This window comes from Nycticebus coucang, chromosome 1 (assembly GCF_027406575.1).
Source record: "Nycticebus coucang isolate mNycCou1 chromosome 1, mNycCou1.pri, whole genome shotgun sequence".
Taxonomy (NCBI): Eukaryota; Metazoa; Chordata; class Mammalia; order Primates; family Lorisidae; genus Nycticebus; species Nycticebus coucang.
The window spans coordinates 181,928,114-181,945,199 of record NC_069780.1 but is presented as its reverse complement, the minus strand read 5'-3'; the positions used below and the strand labels follow the sequence as shown (position 1 = coordinate 181,945,199).

General features: G+C 44.7%; 1 protein-coding gene across 1 annotated transcript in view; it reads right to left on the bottom strand.

Annotated features, from left to right (window-relative positions):
* MYO10 (myosin X) overlaps positions 1-8,590 on the bottom strand; it is a 225,647-nt gene extending 217,057 nt beyond the window's left edge. The window contains exon 1 of the mRNA XM_053592862.1: positions 8,070-8,590. Within this exon, the coding sequence (XP_053448837.1) occupies positions 8,070-8,090 (21 nt within the window). The 5' untranslated portion in view covers positions 8,091-8,590. The remainder of the gene's footprint in view (positions 1-8,069) is intronic.
* Between the last annotated feature and the right edge of the window lie 8,496 nt (positions 8,591-17,086).

The window sequence follows — 17,086 nt, the reverse complement described above, 5'->3', positions numbered from 1 at the left end:
GTGGCTTGGCACCCGTAGCTCAGTGGTTAGGGCAGTGGCCACTAAGGCAGGCGGGTTCAAACCCAGCCTCAGCCTACTAAAACAATGACAACTACAACAAAAAAATACCCAGGCATTGTGGTGAACACCTGTAGTCGCAGCTACTTGGGAGCCCGAGGCACAAGAATCATTTAAGCCCAACAGTTAGAAGTTGCTGTGAACTGTGATGCCACTGCACTCTACGAAGGGCAACATAGTGAGATTCTGTCTCAAAACAAACAAACAAAAAAACAAAACAAAACAAAAGGGGAGGCACCTGTGGCTCTGTGAATAGGGCGTGGGCCCCATATACCAAGGGTGGTGGGTTCAAACCCAGCCCCAGTCGAACTGCAACAAAAAAATAGCTGGGCATTGTGGTGGATGCCTGTAGTCCCAGCTACTTGGGAGGCTAAGGCAAGAGAATCGCCTAAGCCCAGGAACTGGAGGTGCTATGAGCTGTGTGATGCCACGGCACTCTATCCAGGGCGATAAAATGAGACTCTGTCTCTACAAAAACAAAACAAAACGAAAGAAAGAAACATGTGTGCAATGATCTAGGTATAAATGTGTTTGCTATTTTCTGGCAACAACCTAAAATCATCATCTGATTGATGATATATTCCCAGGAAGAATGGGCAGGACTAGCCCTAGAGACCTAGGACCTTTGTCCTGGGCCTAAGCTAATAAAAAGCAAAAAATTATTCATGGTGTCCCCAGAAATGAGCACATAATCGCTTGGATGAACTTCTTTTAAACAGAATTTTAACGAAGTAGATCTGATGAGCATAGAATAGTCATAGCAGTCAGTCTACCTCTCTCTACAATATACTCATATAACTCATAATATTAATTGACTCACATGCCATTAACTGATTGCCCCCCAAACAAAGCAAAGACATTTTTAAAAATGATGAAAATTCTTTTGGAACTCAATATGGGGTGAAAAACCCATTTAAAAAAAAAAAACCCATTGTAGTCCAACATCCTCAAATCTTGTCTCATCTTCGCCCTTAAAGCATCAGCAGATAGTAAAGGTCAACATCCCTACCCTAAAGCACAAAAATTCAACCTTGCCTGCCTTTTCCTTTGTCATAAGTACGTCATTTTTTAAATTACCGTAATTTCAATGCTTTTATATAGAGGAAATGTTAATCCTTAAGAGCAGATACAGAAGCCTGTGTGAAGGAAGAGCTATTAGCTATACGACTTCCACGTGACACTCCCTTGCCCTGGCTATATGTCAACAGACGTGTCCTAGCTTTGCCCCAAGAACTCTTAACACGTTTTCCTATAACTGGCAAAGTCAGAGGACATGCTGTCATGTGACAGGAGATGTTAGATTAGGTCTGGCAGACACATTTTCTCTTAGCAAGGCAGCAAAATGTTTCATTCCAAAAATGCTCTTGGAGAAACAATCCGATGTGCTGTCACGATCACTCCGTGAGCATTAATAAATGGACAGAACACAACTGATATGAAGACACTGGCAAACCGGTCAGATTCTTTAATTGAAAGAGAAGATGCTATCAGGGCACCTCAAAGAATACACCAATAATTGATAGAATTGGAGAGTCCTACCTTGTCTTTCAGTAAAACAAACACTTCTCAGAAATCCAGTTTTCTAAGTGCCTTGTTATGTTGTCAGAAGGTTAGGGCCACTAACTTTAAAAACCAAATACAAATTAGGGACATGTTCAAAAGCAGATTCACATTTTCCTGATGGGTTTTCAGTGTTCCTAGGGCATGAACAACTTGTCTTCCCAAACTCCCACGCAGTTTTCAACTTGAAAATCATTTACGAACTGCCTACGAACTGCCACCTCATCAAAGGGCCTAGAAAAGATGATGCAAGTTTAAGACAAATGATGCCAGCAGGACAGCAAAGCAGGGCGGTGAAGGACTTGCCATGGCTCTGGAGACAGCTTGTCTGGGCTCAAATCCTGACTATCATTTTCTAGCTGTGCAACACCAAGCCAGTTACTCAACCTCTCTGAGCCTTGCTTTCTTCATCTATGAAGTGCTTATAATTTTAGAGCCTTACTCATAGGATAAGTTAAGTGGATTAAATGAGTTACTAGATGTAGAATGCTTAGCAAGGTGCCTGGCACATGGTAAGTATAGTTGTCCCACTTATTTATGGGAAATTGGTTCTAAAACCTCCCACAGATAACAAAATCTGTGGAAAAATTCTGTACCTGTTCAGTAGAGATGGAATTTTTTTCTAAATATTTTCAATCTGTGGTTGGTTGAATCCACCAATGCAGAATCCACAAACACAAATGGCTGACCATACCCAATAAACACCAGTCATCTTTATTATTGCTTTGAAAAGAACTGTAAAATGCCTCATAATCAAGGTTGGAAGCATCTTTCCTCCCCTCCGCAAAGGAATCTGTGCTTTGAGGGAAATAATTGCTATACAAGGATTGAATCCCAACCTTGAGGACCTTTCAGTGCAAACAAGGTGATAAGATTTATTTATAAGTGACCTATTTAACCTCTTGCGGCTCAATGTACTCATCTGAAAAGTGGGGCAGAGGTTTGTACCGTGGGTAAAGCATCAAGCTAACAATGGTAAACTCCCTCTAACAAGACCCAGAGAGAGCAAGGAAAGAGAACAGAGGTCACCGTGAACGAGACCTGCCAGAGACGGTTGCAAAAGGGAGCCAGACAGGCGGGACACCCGATAGGCAGCGAGGACTACACGTACAAAGGACGGGGCAGAACTGGGTAACAGAACCTGTGGAGTGGGGTCACGTGCCAGGGAAGAATAAAGAGGGAGCTTCACGATCAGGAGGCCTTGAAAACCAGACTAAGGAATGGAGCTGGATTTTAAAAGCAGTAAGAACATGTTTCAGACAGAATTCTGGAAATACAAAATCTTCCAGAAGTGTATAAACTAGAAAATAGAAAGCAAATATATGCAGTCCAGCCTGGGAAACAATACCGGGGAGCAGCTTTAAGGTGGAGATTTCCCTGCACCCACAAGTACTGGAATTTCATTCACCATCAGAGGCCACTCAATCTTCATTTATAAGTACAGTTATCAAAACCAGCCTTTGATTATTACTCACCTTCTATTATGCAAAGTGCTCTGTAAATCTTATCTTAAATTCTGCTGATAAGTATGCAAGGTAGACACTCTCATCCTCACTATTACCAGAGAACTAAAAGCCCAGGAAGGACGACCTGGCTGCTATGCCACAGGGGGTGAAGGGGAGCCAGACTTTCCTGCTAAGTCGAGGCACTGTTCACTCAGCCTAGGGGCAGCTAGGCAAGGAGCAAAGCTTAATAGAGATTTCATTGGTGGCTCATTCTTGAAAGTCCCCTACAAATTAGTGACATGAAATCATCGCATATCAGTTTCTTTGAATCCAAAATATTAAAAGTCATTGATAATAAGGTACTCTGTGCCCCGTCAGTCACAACAGCAGCGTGCATGTTCAAGGTTCACGTCCTCAAAGGTGAGCCACTTAGAGCCAGTGGAGCTGGGAAAGCGAACAGTCTGCTGTCTCTTGCACCGCTCTGGTTAAACAGTAAAGGCCCTGCCCCAGCCGGTCTGTCCCTGATTCTGCCAGAACAGCAGGCCACATGCCTTGGGAAGAAGCAGGCCTTCCCTGCCCACCCTGACGAGGGAGCTCATCCCCCACTGCTAGCTACAACTGTCCCGAAGCACCTGCTCTCCAGCTTTGCTGTCCCCACGTGGCAGGGGCAAAAGAACAAGTACTTGACAATAGAGATCTTTTTGAAGTATACAGAACAGGCAAGGCACTAAAGCTTGATTGTAAGAAAAGTAAAAAGGACTCAGCTAATTTCCTGACAATGACTGTGTAACGGTCAAACTGGGTTGCCCTCAGGATTGGGTGGGACAAGAAAGCCCTCTGCAACTCTCCTTTACACACTGAGAGCTGATTGGAGAGAGGCTTCCCAAAATAAAAACGCCTCAGAAAAGAAATGCCAATAAATCACAAACAAAAAAAAAAATAGATTCTACAAGATGGAGAGAAAAATAGGCTTGGAAATTCTATTTCTTGTTTAAAAGGCTATTTGAGCTGGGCATGGTGGCTCATGCCTGTAATCCCTGCACTCTTAAGGAGGCTGAGACAGGAGGCTCCTTCAAGACTAGCCTGAGCAAGAACAAGACTCCCATCTCTACTAAAAATAGAAAAATTAGCCAGGCATGTTGGCAGGGGCCTGTAGTCCAGCTACTCCCAAACCCAAGAGTTTGGGGTTGCTGTGAGCTAGGCTAATGCCATGGCACTCTAGCCAGGGCAACAGAGTGAGACTCCATCTCAAAAAAAAAAAAAAAGCTATTTGAACAACTCCAGGAACCAAGGTCCCTTTTCAATTAAGTGGAAGAGGCAGATATTAATATCTGTAGAGTTGAGTTTGTTCCACCCCAGAGTGAATCAGGCTGTAAATAATAGGTACATCTGGAATAGTTTCCACTGACAATTTATCCCTTAAACATTAAGGTTTTCTAATTTGTGTTTGCATCTTATTTGGGTACATTTCACATATTTATTCTGAAAATCAAAGTTGTTTACGTCTTACTAATAATCCTCAAAAGATTGTGTGCTGCTTGAATAGCCATTGTGCCATTCCTAAGGCCAAAATGGAAAATGAAAAAGTCACTTGGTACTTAACGGCCACTACTGCATTCTAGGCATTGTACTCATTGGCCCTTGGTGTATAGAAAGAGTATCCACTTCAAAGCATCAACAAGTTTGCACAGTGATCTTACCATTTTGCTGGTTGAGCCAAACAGAAAAGTTTACTTTTTTTTTTTAATTGCTTCTGGTAACAGAAATAGCTAAACTTAGCTTCAGCCTAAAGTAAACTTTTTTTTGTTTTTTGGAGACAGGAGTCTCACTTTGTTGCCCTCAGTAGAGTGCAGTGGCGTCACAGCTCACAGCAGCCTCAAACTCTTGGGCTCAAGTGATTCTCTTGCCTCAGCCTCCCAAGTAGCTGAGACTACAGGTGCCCGCCACAATGCCCAGCTGTTTTTTAGAGACAGGATCTTTCTCTGGCTCAGGCTGGTCTCGAACCTGTGAGCTCAGGCAATCCACCCTATTCAGCCTCCCAGAGTACTAGGATTACAGGCGTGAGCCACTGTGCCCAGCCCCTAAAGTAAACTTTTTAACTTAGAAATACTGAAAAAACAAGTTTCCCCAAAGCGCACACACAATCAACTCAACAAAAGCCACAAACGTCTAACGAAGACAACACAGATACTGAAACTGGGGAGTTTGGAACGCTCAGTTTCTCCCATCCTAGAGAACATTTTGAAGTCAGCAGTCGTCAGCTGACTGGCACAAGCCTACCAAGCTTCCAGCCACCCAGCAGTGAGAGAGATCCTATTTAAAACAGACAAGTGCAGACAAGAAGGTGGTTTCTGCAACAAACACAGGAATTAATACCACAAGGCAACTGCTACAAGGGTCTGCCACAGTGGGTCTCAACTGGGAGTGATTTTGCTCCCCTGGTTCATTTAGCAATGTCTGTACACATTAAACATTTTGGGTTGTCACAAACTGTGGGGGTGGGAAGCATCTCATGAGGGATGTTGTTCAATATCCTACAATGCATGAGACAGCCCCTCACAACAAAAAATTATCTGGCAATGGTGCCCAGTTTGAGAAACCTTAGTCTAGCTTTAAATAGAAACTGCTCTTTCCAAGTCGCTTCCATCTCCTTAGCATTTGGCTATTCAAGGATAGAGCTAATAACATGCATCTCATTCAGTACTTTCCTCCCTACCTGTTAGCATGAGCTTCAAATGGTTGTGCAACAAGTCATTATCCGTAAATCACAATGGGAACACTCAGCGAAGAACAACAGGATACTGCTTGGTGATAAGAAGGCCCTAAAATTTCACTGTCCTTGGGAATATATCACTTCCACACTCACTGTTTCTATTCTATCAGGACATTTCGATATTTTATTCAATGGACAAAAAGATGCTCTATTATAAGATATTAGAGAGAGAGAGCGGGGAGGGAGTGTCTCCAATTAATACATCTGTTTGCCTCTCTGGCTGGCTCTGCCTCCTTCCTGTTCAAAGTGATAATGTTTAAGGGTAGAACTTTGAAAGCTTAATTAGAAATGAATATTGTAGTACAAATACATCACAAAATTAAAAATATAACCTTAAACAAAATAAAATTTCCCAGGAATACCAAAGTCACCTGCAGCAAAGGAAAAGGATCTGAATTTAGTAACTAGTTCTTCAACATTGGGCAAATGACTTAACTAACATCCTTGGGTTAAGATTCTTTGTCTACAAAACAAAGAGGATAGAGTAGATGATCGCTAAAGGCCATCACTGAAGTAAAATCCAACAACCGGGTCTTCTAAACTACTCTATAGTGCAAGGGAAAAAAAGAGTACTTTGAGACTTCAAAGTCCAAAGAGAACAGGAGGTCAGGACGCTGCAAATCCAGGACGTTATCCTGAAGTTCTCCCCCACTTGCACTAGGGGGCAGAGTTCTTCCCACGGGGAGGCCGTGGACCCCTGCGATGCTCACACTTCAGCAGGTCTGGGACTCTCAATAGACTGAATACAAATTCGACGTTTTCATCAGATTTTCAACAGACCCAGAACACAAAAGCAAACAAAAACAAAATTAAGAATTATTGCCCTAGAGGCAAAACCTCAGTTTTCTTAAACACTGGAACACACTGCAGCCCAAAGTTCCTTTACCGTTAGACAACTTGGCAACTCTTGCAAAAGGTTCTGGTACCTTCTTATAGGAACCAAAACAAAACTTTATGAATTGGAAAATGGCAACGTCTCACTATTCATATATATATATGGGAAATATAATATCTTGATGGATGATTAATTCCTTTCCAGTCTTTCACAATGAATGTGGACATCACATCTCAAACACCATTTTGAAAAACTGAATATTATTATTACACCCAGTATATTTATTGCTTTTGCTATTATAAATAGTTGTCTGACAATACAGTATGTGAGCCTTCATAAAGCAGAATTACTTGAAATATTACACCCAATTAAGGCAGATAAAACAAGTTAGCTAACACAGAGGCAAAGCCTCACCCTCTGATCAGCTGCAAGACTCCAAGACTGTTCTGGATTCACAAAACATTCCCTGGCTCTCAACGAAGTCCCATCAGACTCTCTCCAGTCAACTAAGTTTACTCTGAGCCACTTCAAACCTCAAACTTAAACAGAATTTATTAAATAAACACAACCAAGAAAGGAAAGGGAGCCAAGAACCCACGGCAACTCTCCATACAGGGGTGGGGAGTGGGGAGGGGAGGTGGAGGGGACAGCTCTCAAACCAGGTTTCAGTGTACCGCCCTCCAGGAACGTAAAGAGGGCATCAGTTTCATCTTCTAAAACAATCAGTTTGCCCTAAACGAATTTTCTTTAAATTCGAAATCAAAATAGGCCAAAACCCAGCACAAATACATGGTCTTTTGATACCATGCTCTGCAATGATCCCAAACCCTAAAAGAGCACTTATGAATGACTCCAAGGTCCAGCAGGCAGAGCAAACAGTGACTGATGAAAGCCTAGCCTCTCCAGCTCACACTTCATTAAGCCGTCTCCTCTGGAAGCGTTTGAACCCCTGCACAGGAAGCTCGCAGGTTTTGCAAAGGAAATACTAGACCAGACCTTTCTTGGAGAAAGGCACGTCCTTGTCGAACATTTTATAGAGCTTCCTGCACCCGGGCAGACAGGCAGGTCGATCCTCCCCGGACTCAGCCCCGGCGCCCGCCACCTCACCTGGCGAGGTGTGCAGGGAGGGCGCCCCGAGCCCTGCCACCCACGCCAGAGGAAATGCGCCTCCCCACCTCGCGGAGCAAAGTGGGAGCGCGGGACAAAACAAAACCTGCCTGGGCTTACTCATCAGACTGGGGGTGGTGAAGAGTGAGGGGTTGATTTCAGGCGACTCCCAGGAAGTTCAGTGCTCTCGGGCGTAGTTTGGAAAGGTACCCGGTGCTCGCGGCGCGACGGGCAGATCCCACCCTCCGTCGCCGGGCTCGGGACGCCGGGTCGGAGCCGAGAGCGCACTCACCTCGGAGAAGAAGTTATCCATTGTTCCGAAGCACTCCCCAACTTGCCGAGTCCGGCTCCCAGCTCGCGGAAGTCAGCGCAGTCGCAGGTCCAGGAAACCATGCGTGTCACGGCGCGACTCCCAGGAACTCCAGCCCGTGGGGCTGCCCCGCTGCCATCGCCCGATCCTTTCTTTTCTTTCTCACCTTTTGTTTGCCCAAACCCAAGTCTCTAACTCATCCGTCCCAACCGCAGCCTTTGTCTCTACTTCCTCCAAGTTCCTCACTTACGGGCGAAGCGCTCCCGGGCGGAGAACAGCTGGTGGCACATTCTTTCCCCAGGCTGGGGGAGGGTGGCGGGGAGCTAGCGGGAGCACCACCCCACCTCTGCTCTCCGTCCAGAGCCACGCGGGGCTGGCAGGGGGAAAGCCGGCCACAAAGCAAGCCCGATCCCGTCGCTCTCCCCTCGCGAGCGCAGCCAACAGTCCCGCGCGGCGGACCGGCCAGCTCAAGCCCGCTGAGACTCCCGGACCAGCACACAGTCCCGCCCACACACTTGGGCACGCCCAGCCAGGAGTGAGGCCACGCCCGCCTGCAACCCTAGCCCCGCCCCCAGAAGCTCAACCCTCAGCGGGCCCTGCCCTGCGCGGCCACACCGTCTGGCCCCGCCCGGCCGGCGCGCCCCGCCCCCAACCTCCCACCCAGGCCCCGCCCACTATGCCGCTCAGGTTGCAGGGGGCTGGGGAACTGGCTGGCTGGAGCGGACGGCGCAGCTACCCGGGTCTCCCGGCCTCCTCACCTAGGCGCGAGTGGAGGACTTGACTCTTCCTTCTGCTGATAGAGACTAAATAGTCACTTGCGGGGAAGGGTGGGGAGATTCTTTGTTGCCTTTGATGTTTAGCCGACCCTGGAACCAGCTCAACACCGATCTCATTAATGCAGCTCTGCGGACCAGCGAAGCCGGAGGAGGAAGCGCGGTCCGCAGAGCTGCCCGCTCTGCGGGGCCAGATCAAAGCCGAAAACCGAGGCTAATCAGAATTCTGGAAGCTGCCTTCCCATATCGAGTTTCTCTCTTGCAGTCAAAAGACGTTTTCATAACGTCGGGGAAATGTGGTTTTGTAAACTGTAAGGGGACATGGGCAATAGCACCTTTAAAAATGTAACCCTCTTTCTAAACCTCAAGGAAGCAGAGATGGCAGATAGTACTGAAACAGATGAATGATCAAACCCCCTGGTACTGGGTCCAGGGAATCTCGTTAGAATTTAGACTGGGATTCCGTCCGGCGAGCTTTTCTAACAGGCTTCCCTGCGCCCCTCAAATGGTACCTGGCCCAATGCTAAACTAAACAAAGTCTGTATGTAACAAGTACGAAATGAAGAGCAAAGTTTAGAAACTTTTGTAGCTCTTAGCAAGGCCACGACATCAAGAACGTGATTGGTGGGCTCTTTGAACAGAGTATAAACCAGTTTGAATGTTGTTAGACTCACGTGATGAGTCATACCTGGCACCACAGCATTTTGGTACCTGGCAGTTTGTACTAGTTCTCGACCGCAAATGGTTTGAGACGCTCCCTCTCAGGGATTTGCCAACTGCCACTCAACCTCAGCTCGGAAAGTCACATTTGTGTGTGTGGGGCTGGGGGGCGACCCTTCCCCGGGATGCCCTGTTCCAAGCTCCACCTAGCTACTGGGCTGTATGCCCACTCTTTGGGGTTTATTTCTTAGACTGTTGAGGAAACTGTACCATGTTAATAAGAGACTTTTTCTTGATGTCCTTCCCATCCACAGTTGGAATAGAAGATCCTTGAGGGAAGGAACTGTGCTTTAGAATTTGAGTTTCTAAGCTGTCTCAGAGCACAATGAACAAGCGGAAAATCCTTCTGTCATCTTTATGCGAAAATTCAAGTATATTTGTAACTTGCTCCCATCCCACTTCCCTTTGGAAAGAGTCGAGGTATAAATTAGTTAATATTATGCATTGTTATTGTTCTCTTTCCCAGGCTTACACACTTAAGTCTCTCAGGCATTAAATCTGAGAGATTTAATGTATCCAAGGTTACAAAGAAAGTAAAGATGGAGTCAGGATAAATACCAAGGACCCCAGGCACCAACCAAAGTGCTTAGTCAAATGAGTCTACTGCCACTTGTGATCAGATACTAGAGCAGAACAATTACAGTCATTATGGTAATAATCTGCGCTCAACATCTCTGCAGGAGAAATTGCCTGGGAGCTTGTTCCAGAGAGCGTAGATGGGTGTGGCCTCATTCCCATCGTCAGCCCAGCCACTGATGGATTGGGCAACCTAGCATATCATTTCAAAAGTCTCATCAATTGCAACAAATGTACTACATTAATGCCAGTAGGTTACAAATGGGGAACACTGAGGGTGAGGGATAAAGGGGAGTTATGGGTTCTCTGTATTTTCCACTTGATTTCCATGTAAATGTAAAACTGTTCGGAAAAAAATCTATTAATTTTTAAAAAGTCACTTTCCTGTCAAATAAGATATGGTTAATTATTGCCTCAAACTGAGCTCATATAAAGAATTGTTAGCCAGATCCAACATACAAAGGTTAAATTTTACTGAATCATTTTATTTCTTTAAAAAGTTTACATCAATGTTTTACAAGTTGTGGTCCCCAGACCACCTCAAACTCTGAACTCTGGGGTACGTTGGGTGGGTGTGTAAGAGTTTTCATGTTAATAAGTACAGTTTGGGAATCTCTGCTTTAGGTTCTCGGAATTTGTCAGATTTTTTGTATGCACCCATATTCTCAAAAAGATGTAAAGATGAACTGTAACAGTAAGATTCTATTTGCTCAACCAATGGCAAAGTGTGTGTTATTTTAACCATTGCAAATAGAACATCAAAATCCCCCTAAGTATTTGGGGTTGAATCGGTCATTAAAAAGAACTATGTTAAAAAAAAAAAGGACTATGTGAAATTTACAAGGATTTTTAAAAGATTAGACAGAGACAGGGAAGCATTTTAATCAATAGATTTCCAAGAATATCCACTTTTGTTGCCATTTTTTGGAAACCAACTACTTCCTATGAGGGAGTTATGCTACCCATGGGAAAAAGCAGTTTAAGGTTAAACCCGGTCCTCTGAGAGTGACACAGGCACAAGAATGTTCATGCCAGGATAGGTACAGTTCTCCGAGGCAAAGTTCTACCTCAAATAACCTACTTTCTTACCTTTCAGAGATTCCAGACTAATGAAATGTTCCATTTTCAAAACAGAACACCCTCCCAAACTCAAATTTTCTTACTAAGTGGCATACATAAATCCATAATTGACCAAATTTCATTTTATTATAGATTGGACCATTTCTCTACTTTAAGAGAGAGTTCTGTGTGTATATTTATGAGTTGAGTAATACAATCCTCCTCTTTTTTTGTTCTCTATCAACAGAGTTTGTTTTTAGTTGAAATGGGTTGTCTAATTTTCTTTGTGGATTCAGATTGAGTTCCTAAGATGTATATGTAGGGTGTAGAGTCTTTTCCATTATCTTTATTTTTATTAAATGCTCACTCCTTCATAGCCGCATTCACAGTAATGATTTAATTACTAGTTACAGAAAGGGAAAGTTTTGAAAGTCTCTTTCACGCGAATTAGAAGTTAATAACTGACCATTTTAAAATCTTTTCATGCTTAACTACACATCAGTCCCTCCTTTCTGCTCCCTTACAGTCTTAGATCTTTAAAACATCAAAAGTTTTTGCCTTTTTTGTTTTACAGAGATGAAGTCTCACTATGTTGCCCAGGTTGGTCTCAAACTCCTGGCCTCAAGTGATGGTGTCATCCCAGCCTCCTAAAGTGCTGGGATCACAGGCCATAGCAACCACACCTAGCTTTATTTTTGCCTTTTTGAACAAACAAAACTTAGGGGAACTTTTAAAGTGTCCTTTACATTTTTAGACAAGTGTTTCTTTACTTCTTGTAACTTACAATTCAAGACTCCTCCAGGAAATTTTTTTTTACCTGTGAAAATGAAAACAATTGTGAATGATTTCTATAGAAAGAATAAATTTTGGGGTGAGGGAATATCTGAGATGTTTCACATTGTAATGGAATTAATTAAGTATAGAAAAATAACCACAGAAATAATACAGGGATAAGACACTCAAAGAACTCATTTTGCAGGAGTCATTTTTCTAAACAAGATAAGAGGGGGCTAGGATGTGACTCACCTCATCAGAGAACATTCAGTGAATAGTTAATTCTAACTAAATCTCTGATTCTTCACACTACAACAAGAATGCTTTCTAGGAGGATGGGCGGAGGGAGGGTGATTGGTGGGATCACACCTACGGTGCATCTTACAAGGGTACATGTGAAACTTACTAAATGTAGAATATAAATGCCTTAACACAATAACTAAGAAAATGCCGGGAAGGCTATATTAACCAGTGTGATGAAAATATGTCAAATGGTCTATAAAACCAGTGTATGGTGCCCCATGATTGCGTTAATGTACACAGCTATGATTTAATAATAATAATAAAACAATATTCCTCCTGAGAGACCAACCATGGACTGCTATACATTTGAGTGTCTTGATGCCCCTGATTTACCTTCTGGAACCTAGTTGTGATACATTTCAACATTCATTTCCACCCCTGAGTATGGATTATATGTGATATGCAGGAATAAAGCTCTCCATTCCTACATTTATAGATCCTCATTTTTCAAGTGGATAACTTAAGAGACCATCAGAAATGGAATTCTCTGAGGAGGAGACAAGATGGCGGACTGAAGCCAGCTTTCAACAAAGGCTCCCGTCCAGAAGGAGAGTTAAGGGACAGGAATTTAGTAAGTATCCTGGTGGACTTGAGCCTCACCAAGAGAGAAGGCTGAAGAACGCACATCAACACCGCTGAGGCAAGTTGTGATCACAAGGACGCAAACAAAAGGTACAAAATCCACCACCAAGCGGACGGGAGTCCCCGTCCCCCATGAGACCGGCTCTAGAGCCCCACAATTTAACAAGCGGGCAAAAATTAAAGGCCCTCCCACTACACTCCACGGGAGAGACCTTCTAAAAACTGGACCTACCTCCCCTACTGGGGTGCCGTGGCGTTCTCCTGCCGGACATAGGGCTGAATAAAACTTTGGGAATCCTCTGCCGGCAACCCTGAATCCCCGGCGCTCCCCTCCCGCCCACTGAGGTCTGGAGGCCTGTCCCCCAGGACTTCGGATCCTTGGGTGATTTCTCAAGGGGAGTGGACAGTCCCCTTGAGTGCGACTGGTCAGCATTGACTCTGAGGCGCGCCGAGGGAGGAGAGGGCACCGGGCTGAGGGGGAGTCACGCCTCGCGGCACTTCCCTGCGGTGCAGTGCACCAACCCTCCCCAGGCATACGGGGACCCAAGACTGAATCAGACTCTGGCCTCCCCGCTGAGAGCTGAGAACCCCTACTCTCACTCGGGGTCTGAGGGCCTATCCCCCAGGAGTTCGGCTCCTTGGGTGATTTCTCGAGGGGAGTGCACAGTGCCTGAGCTGCGTCAGGTCAGCGCTGACTCTGGGACACGTGAGCGAGGAGAGGGCACTCTGCTGAGGGGAAATCAAGCCTTGGCGGCACTTCCCTGCGGTGCAGTGCAGGAGCCCTCCCCGGACCGTAGTATTGCGTGAAACTGAATGAAACTCTAGCTTCCCCCCGCCCCACTCCCAATCGGGGTCTGGGGGCCCATCCCCCAAGAGTTCTGATTCTTGGGGGATCTCTTAAGGGGTGTGGACCCAGCACAAACTGCGGCCGCTCAGTGCTGACTCTGGGGCGCGGGACAGAGGAGAAAAGGGTCGCCTGAGTGCCCACACCAGAGCAGCAGTTCCCTGGAGGTAGATCAACAGCCGTTTTTTCTTTAACGGCAGAACGCTCACTTCTGGATATTCTGAGGCCACACCCCCTGTCTCCCTGGGCAACCAGAGGAGGCCACCGGTGACACGGCTCACAAACCGGGAAGCCTCCAGGGCGGGGCCGACCCAGAGAGGTGTTCAGACGCAATTCTCCAGCAGCAAAGACGTTTGAACTCAAAACAGCCCGTCTCCTGTAGGCGACGACAGGAACAGAGACAGAACCTCACAAAGTTGTCTGTTCTGTTCTGTTCTGTTAGCAGCATGCATCAGGGACGGGGCTAAGCCTGAGTGAACACCTCCTTCCCATCACCTGCATCAAACACTCAAAGATGTCAGGCCCCATCTCCTCCTGCTAGATAGCGGCAGTCTGCGGGGGCCTGGCAGACTTCCTTGCGATTCAGGCAGGTGCAAACCCCTAGAGTGTCTGTTCACTGCAGGCATCTGGGTTAGCCATCTGCAGAGATACCAGTGACTGGGTCCGACGGAGGGGCAAAGTGGGGAAGGAGACGTCAACCTTCCCAGACTGCTCTGTTTGCTGGGTGGCTCCTCCTGACTCCACGCTGCACTGGGGTGAGCCGTGTCAGAGGAGTCACCAGGCCCCTGTGATCCAGTTCCCAGAGACCTCTTGAACCCTTCCACCCGAGACAAGTGCCGATTGAGACAGTTGATTCGGACCTTTTGAACTGGGCTAATAGACTGAGGACTCTTCAGGCGGTGCCCTGGGCGTGCGATTGTAGGAAGGTTTGATTCTCCTTTTCCAACTGGGGCCAGAGGTGGGCAGGCGGGGTGACTTAATTGCTGATTTTTCCACACAGCTGAGACTTCAAGCCAGAGTAGAAGTTGCAATAGGATCGAACAGAAACCAGCTGAAAACAAGACAGAACCACTTTGCTCCACCACACCAGACAGGGCCCCAGTTTCTCAGGCCACAACACTGTACGGGCCCTCGATAAAACCCCAGGGGAAAATCCAAAGGGAGTAAACCATGGGGCGGAATCAGCGGAAAAACTCTGGTAACATGAATAACCAGAATAGATCAACCCCCCCCCAAGAAAAGATACGGCAGATGTGATTGAAGATCCCATTCATAAACAACTGGCTGAGATGTCAGAAGTCGAATTCAGAATTTGGTTTGCAGACAAGATTAATAAAATGGAATTAGGAATTCGAGGAGAAATTCAAAAATTGTCTCAAGAATTTAACGAATTTAAAGACAAAACCACCAAAGACTTAGACACACTGAAACAAGAACTTACAGCCCTCAAAGATATGAAAAATACAGTAGAATCCCTCAGTAACAGAATGGAGCAAGCAGAAGAAAGGATTTCTGACATTGAAGATAAAGTCTTCGAACGCTCCCAATCTCTCAAAGAGGAAGAGAAATGGAGAGCAAAAACGGATCACTCACTCAGAGAGCTCTCAGATAATTCGAAAAAAAACAACATAAGGGTTATAGGAATTTCGGAGACTGATGAAGTAGCTGCCAAGGACACAGAGGCCCTTCTACATGAAATTATGAAAGAAAATTTTCCAGACATGCCTAGAGAATCTGAAATTCAGATAGCAGACAGCTTCAGAACCCCAGCACGATTCAACCCCAAAAAGCCATCTCCCAGACATATCATAATTAGCTTCACTAAAGTTAACATGAAAGAGAAGATTCTCAAAGCAGCCCGGCGAAAGAAAACTATAACGTACAAAGGTAAGAATATTAGAATAACTGCAGATCTCTCTGCTGAAACTTTTCAAGCAAGAAGAGGCTGGTCATCAACTTTTAATCTCCTAAAGCAAAAAAACTTTCAACCCAGGATCTTGTATCCAGCTAAACTGAGTTTCATCTATGATGGAGAAATTAAATACTTCAATGACATTCATATGTTGAAAAAATTTGCCATAAGTAAACCAGCTCTTCAGGATGTTCTCAGACCTATCCTCCACAATGACCAACCCAATCCTATACCACAAAAGTAAACTCACTCAGAATCTTCGGATCAAACTCCAACTTCCACACTGGCGAAAGGATTAAAAATGTCCACTGGACCTTTGAAAAACTCGATACCCAAAATTCCACCAGACTTATCAATACTCTCCATCAATGTGAATGGCTTAAACTGTCCTCTAAAGAGGCATAGGTTAGCTGACTGGATACAAAAACTCAAGCCAGATATTTGTTGCATACAAGAGTCACATCTCAACTTAAAAGACAAATACAGACTCAGGGTGAAAGGATGGTCATCCATATATCAGGCAAATGGTAATCAGAAAAAAGCAGGTGTTGCAATTTTATTTGCAGATACAGTAGGCTTTAAACCATCAAAAGTAAGGAAGGACAAGAATGGTCACTTCATATTTGTTAAGGGTAATACTCAATATGACGAGATCTCAATTATTAATATCTATGCACCCAACCAGAATGCACCTCAATTTATAAGAGAAACTCTAACAGACATGAGTAACTTGATTTCCTCCAGCTCCATAATCGTTGGAGATTTCAACACTCCCTTGGCAGTGTTGGATCGATCCTCCAGAAAGAAGCTGAGCAAAGAAATCTTAGATTTAAACCTAACCATCCAATATTTAGATTTAGCAGACATCTACAGAACATTTCATCCCAACAAAACTGAATACACATTCTTCTCATCAGCCCACGGAACTTACTCCAAAATTGATCACATTTTAGGTCACAAGTCTAACCTCAGTAAATTTAAAGGAATAGAAATTATTCCATGCATCTTCTCGGACCATCATGGAATAAAACTTGAATTGAGTAACAACAGGAATCTGCATACCCATACAAAAACATGGAAGTTAAATAACCTTATGCTGAATGATAGCTGGGTCAGAGATGAGATTAAGAAAGAAATCACCAATTTTTTGGAACAAAATGACAATGAAGACACAAACTATCAGAACCTCTGGGACACTGCAAAGGCAGTTCTAAGAGGGAAATTTATAGCACTGCAAGCCTTCCTCAAGAGAACGGAAAGAGAGGAAGTTAACAACTTAATGGGACATCTCACGCAACTGGAAAAGGAAGAACATTCCAACCCCAAACCCAGTAGAAGAAAAGAAATAACCAAAATTAGAGCAGAATTAAATGAAATTGAAAACAAAAGAATAATACAACAGATCAATAAATCAAAAAGCTGGTTTTTTGAAAAGGTCAATAAAATAGATAAACCT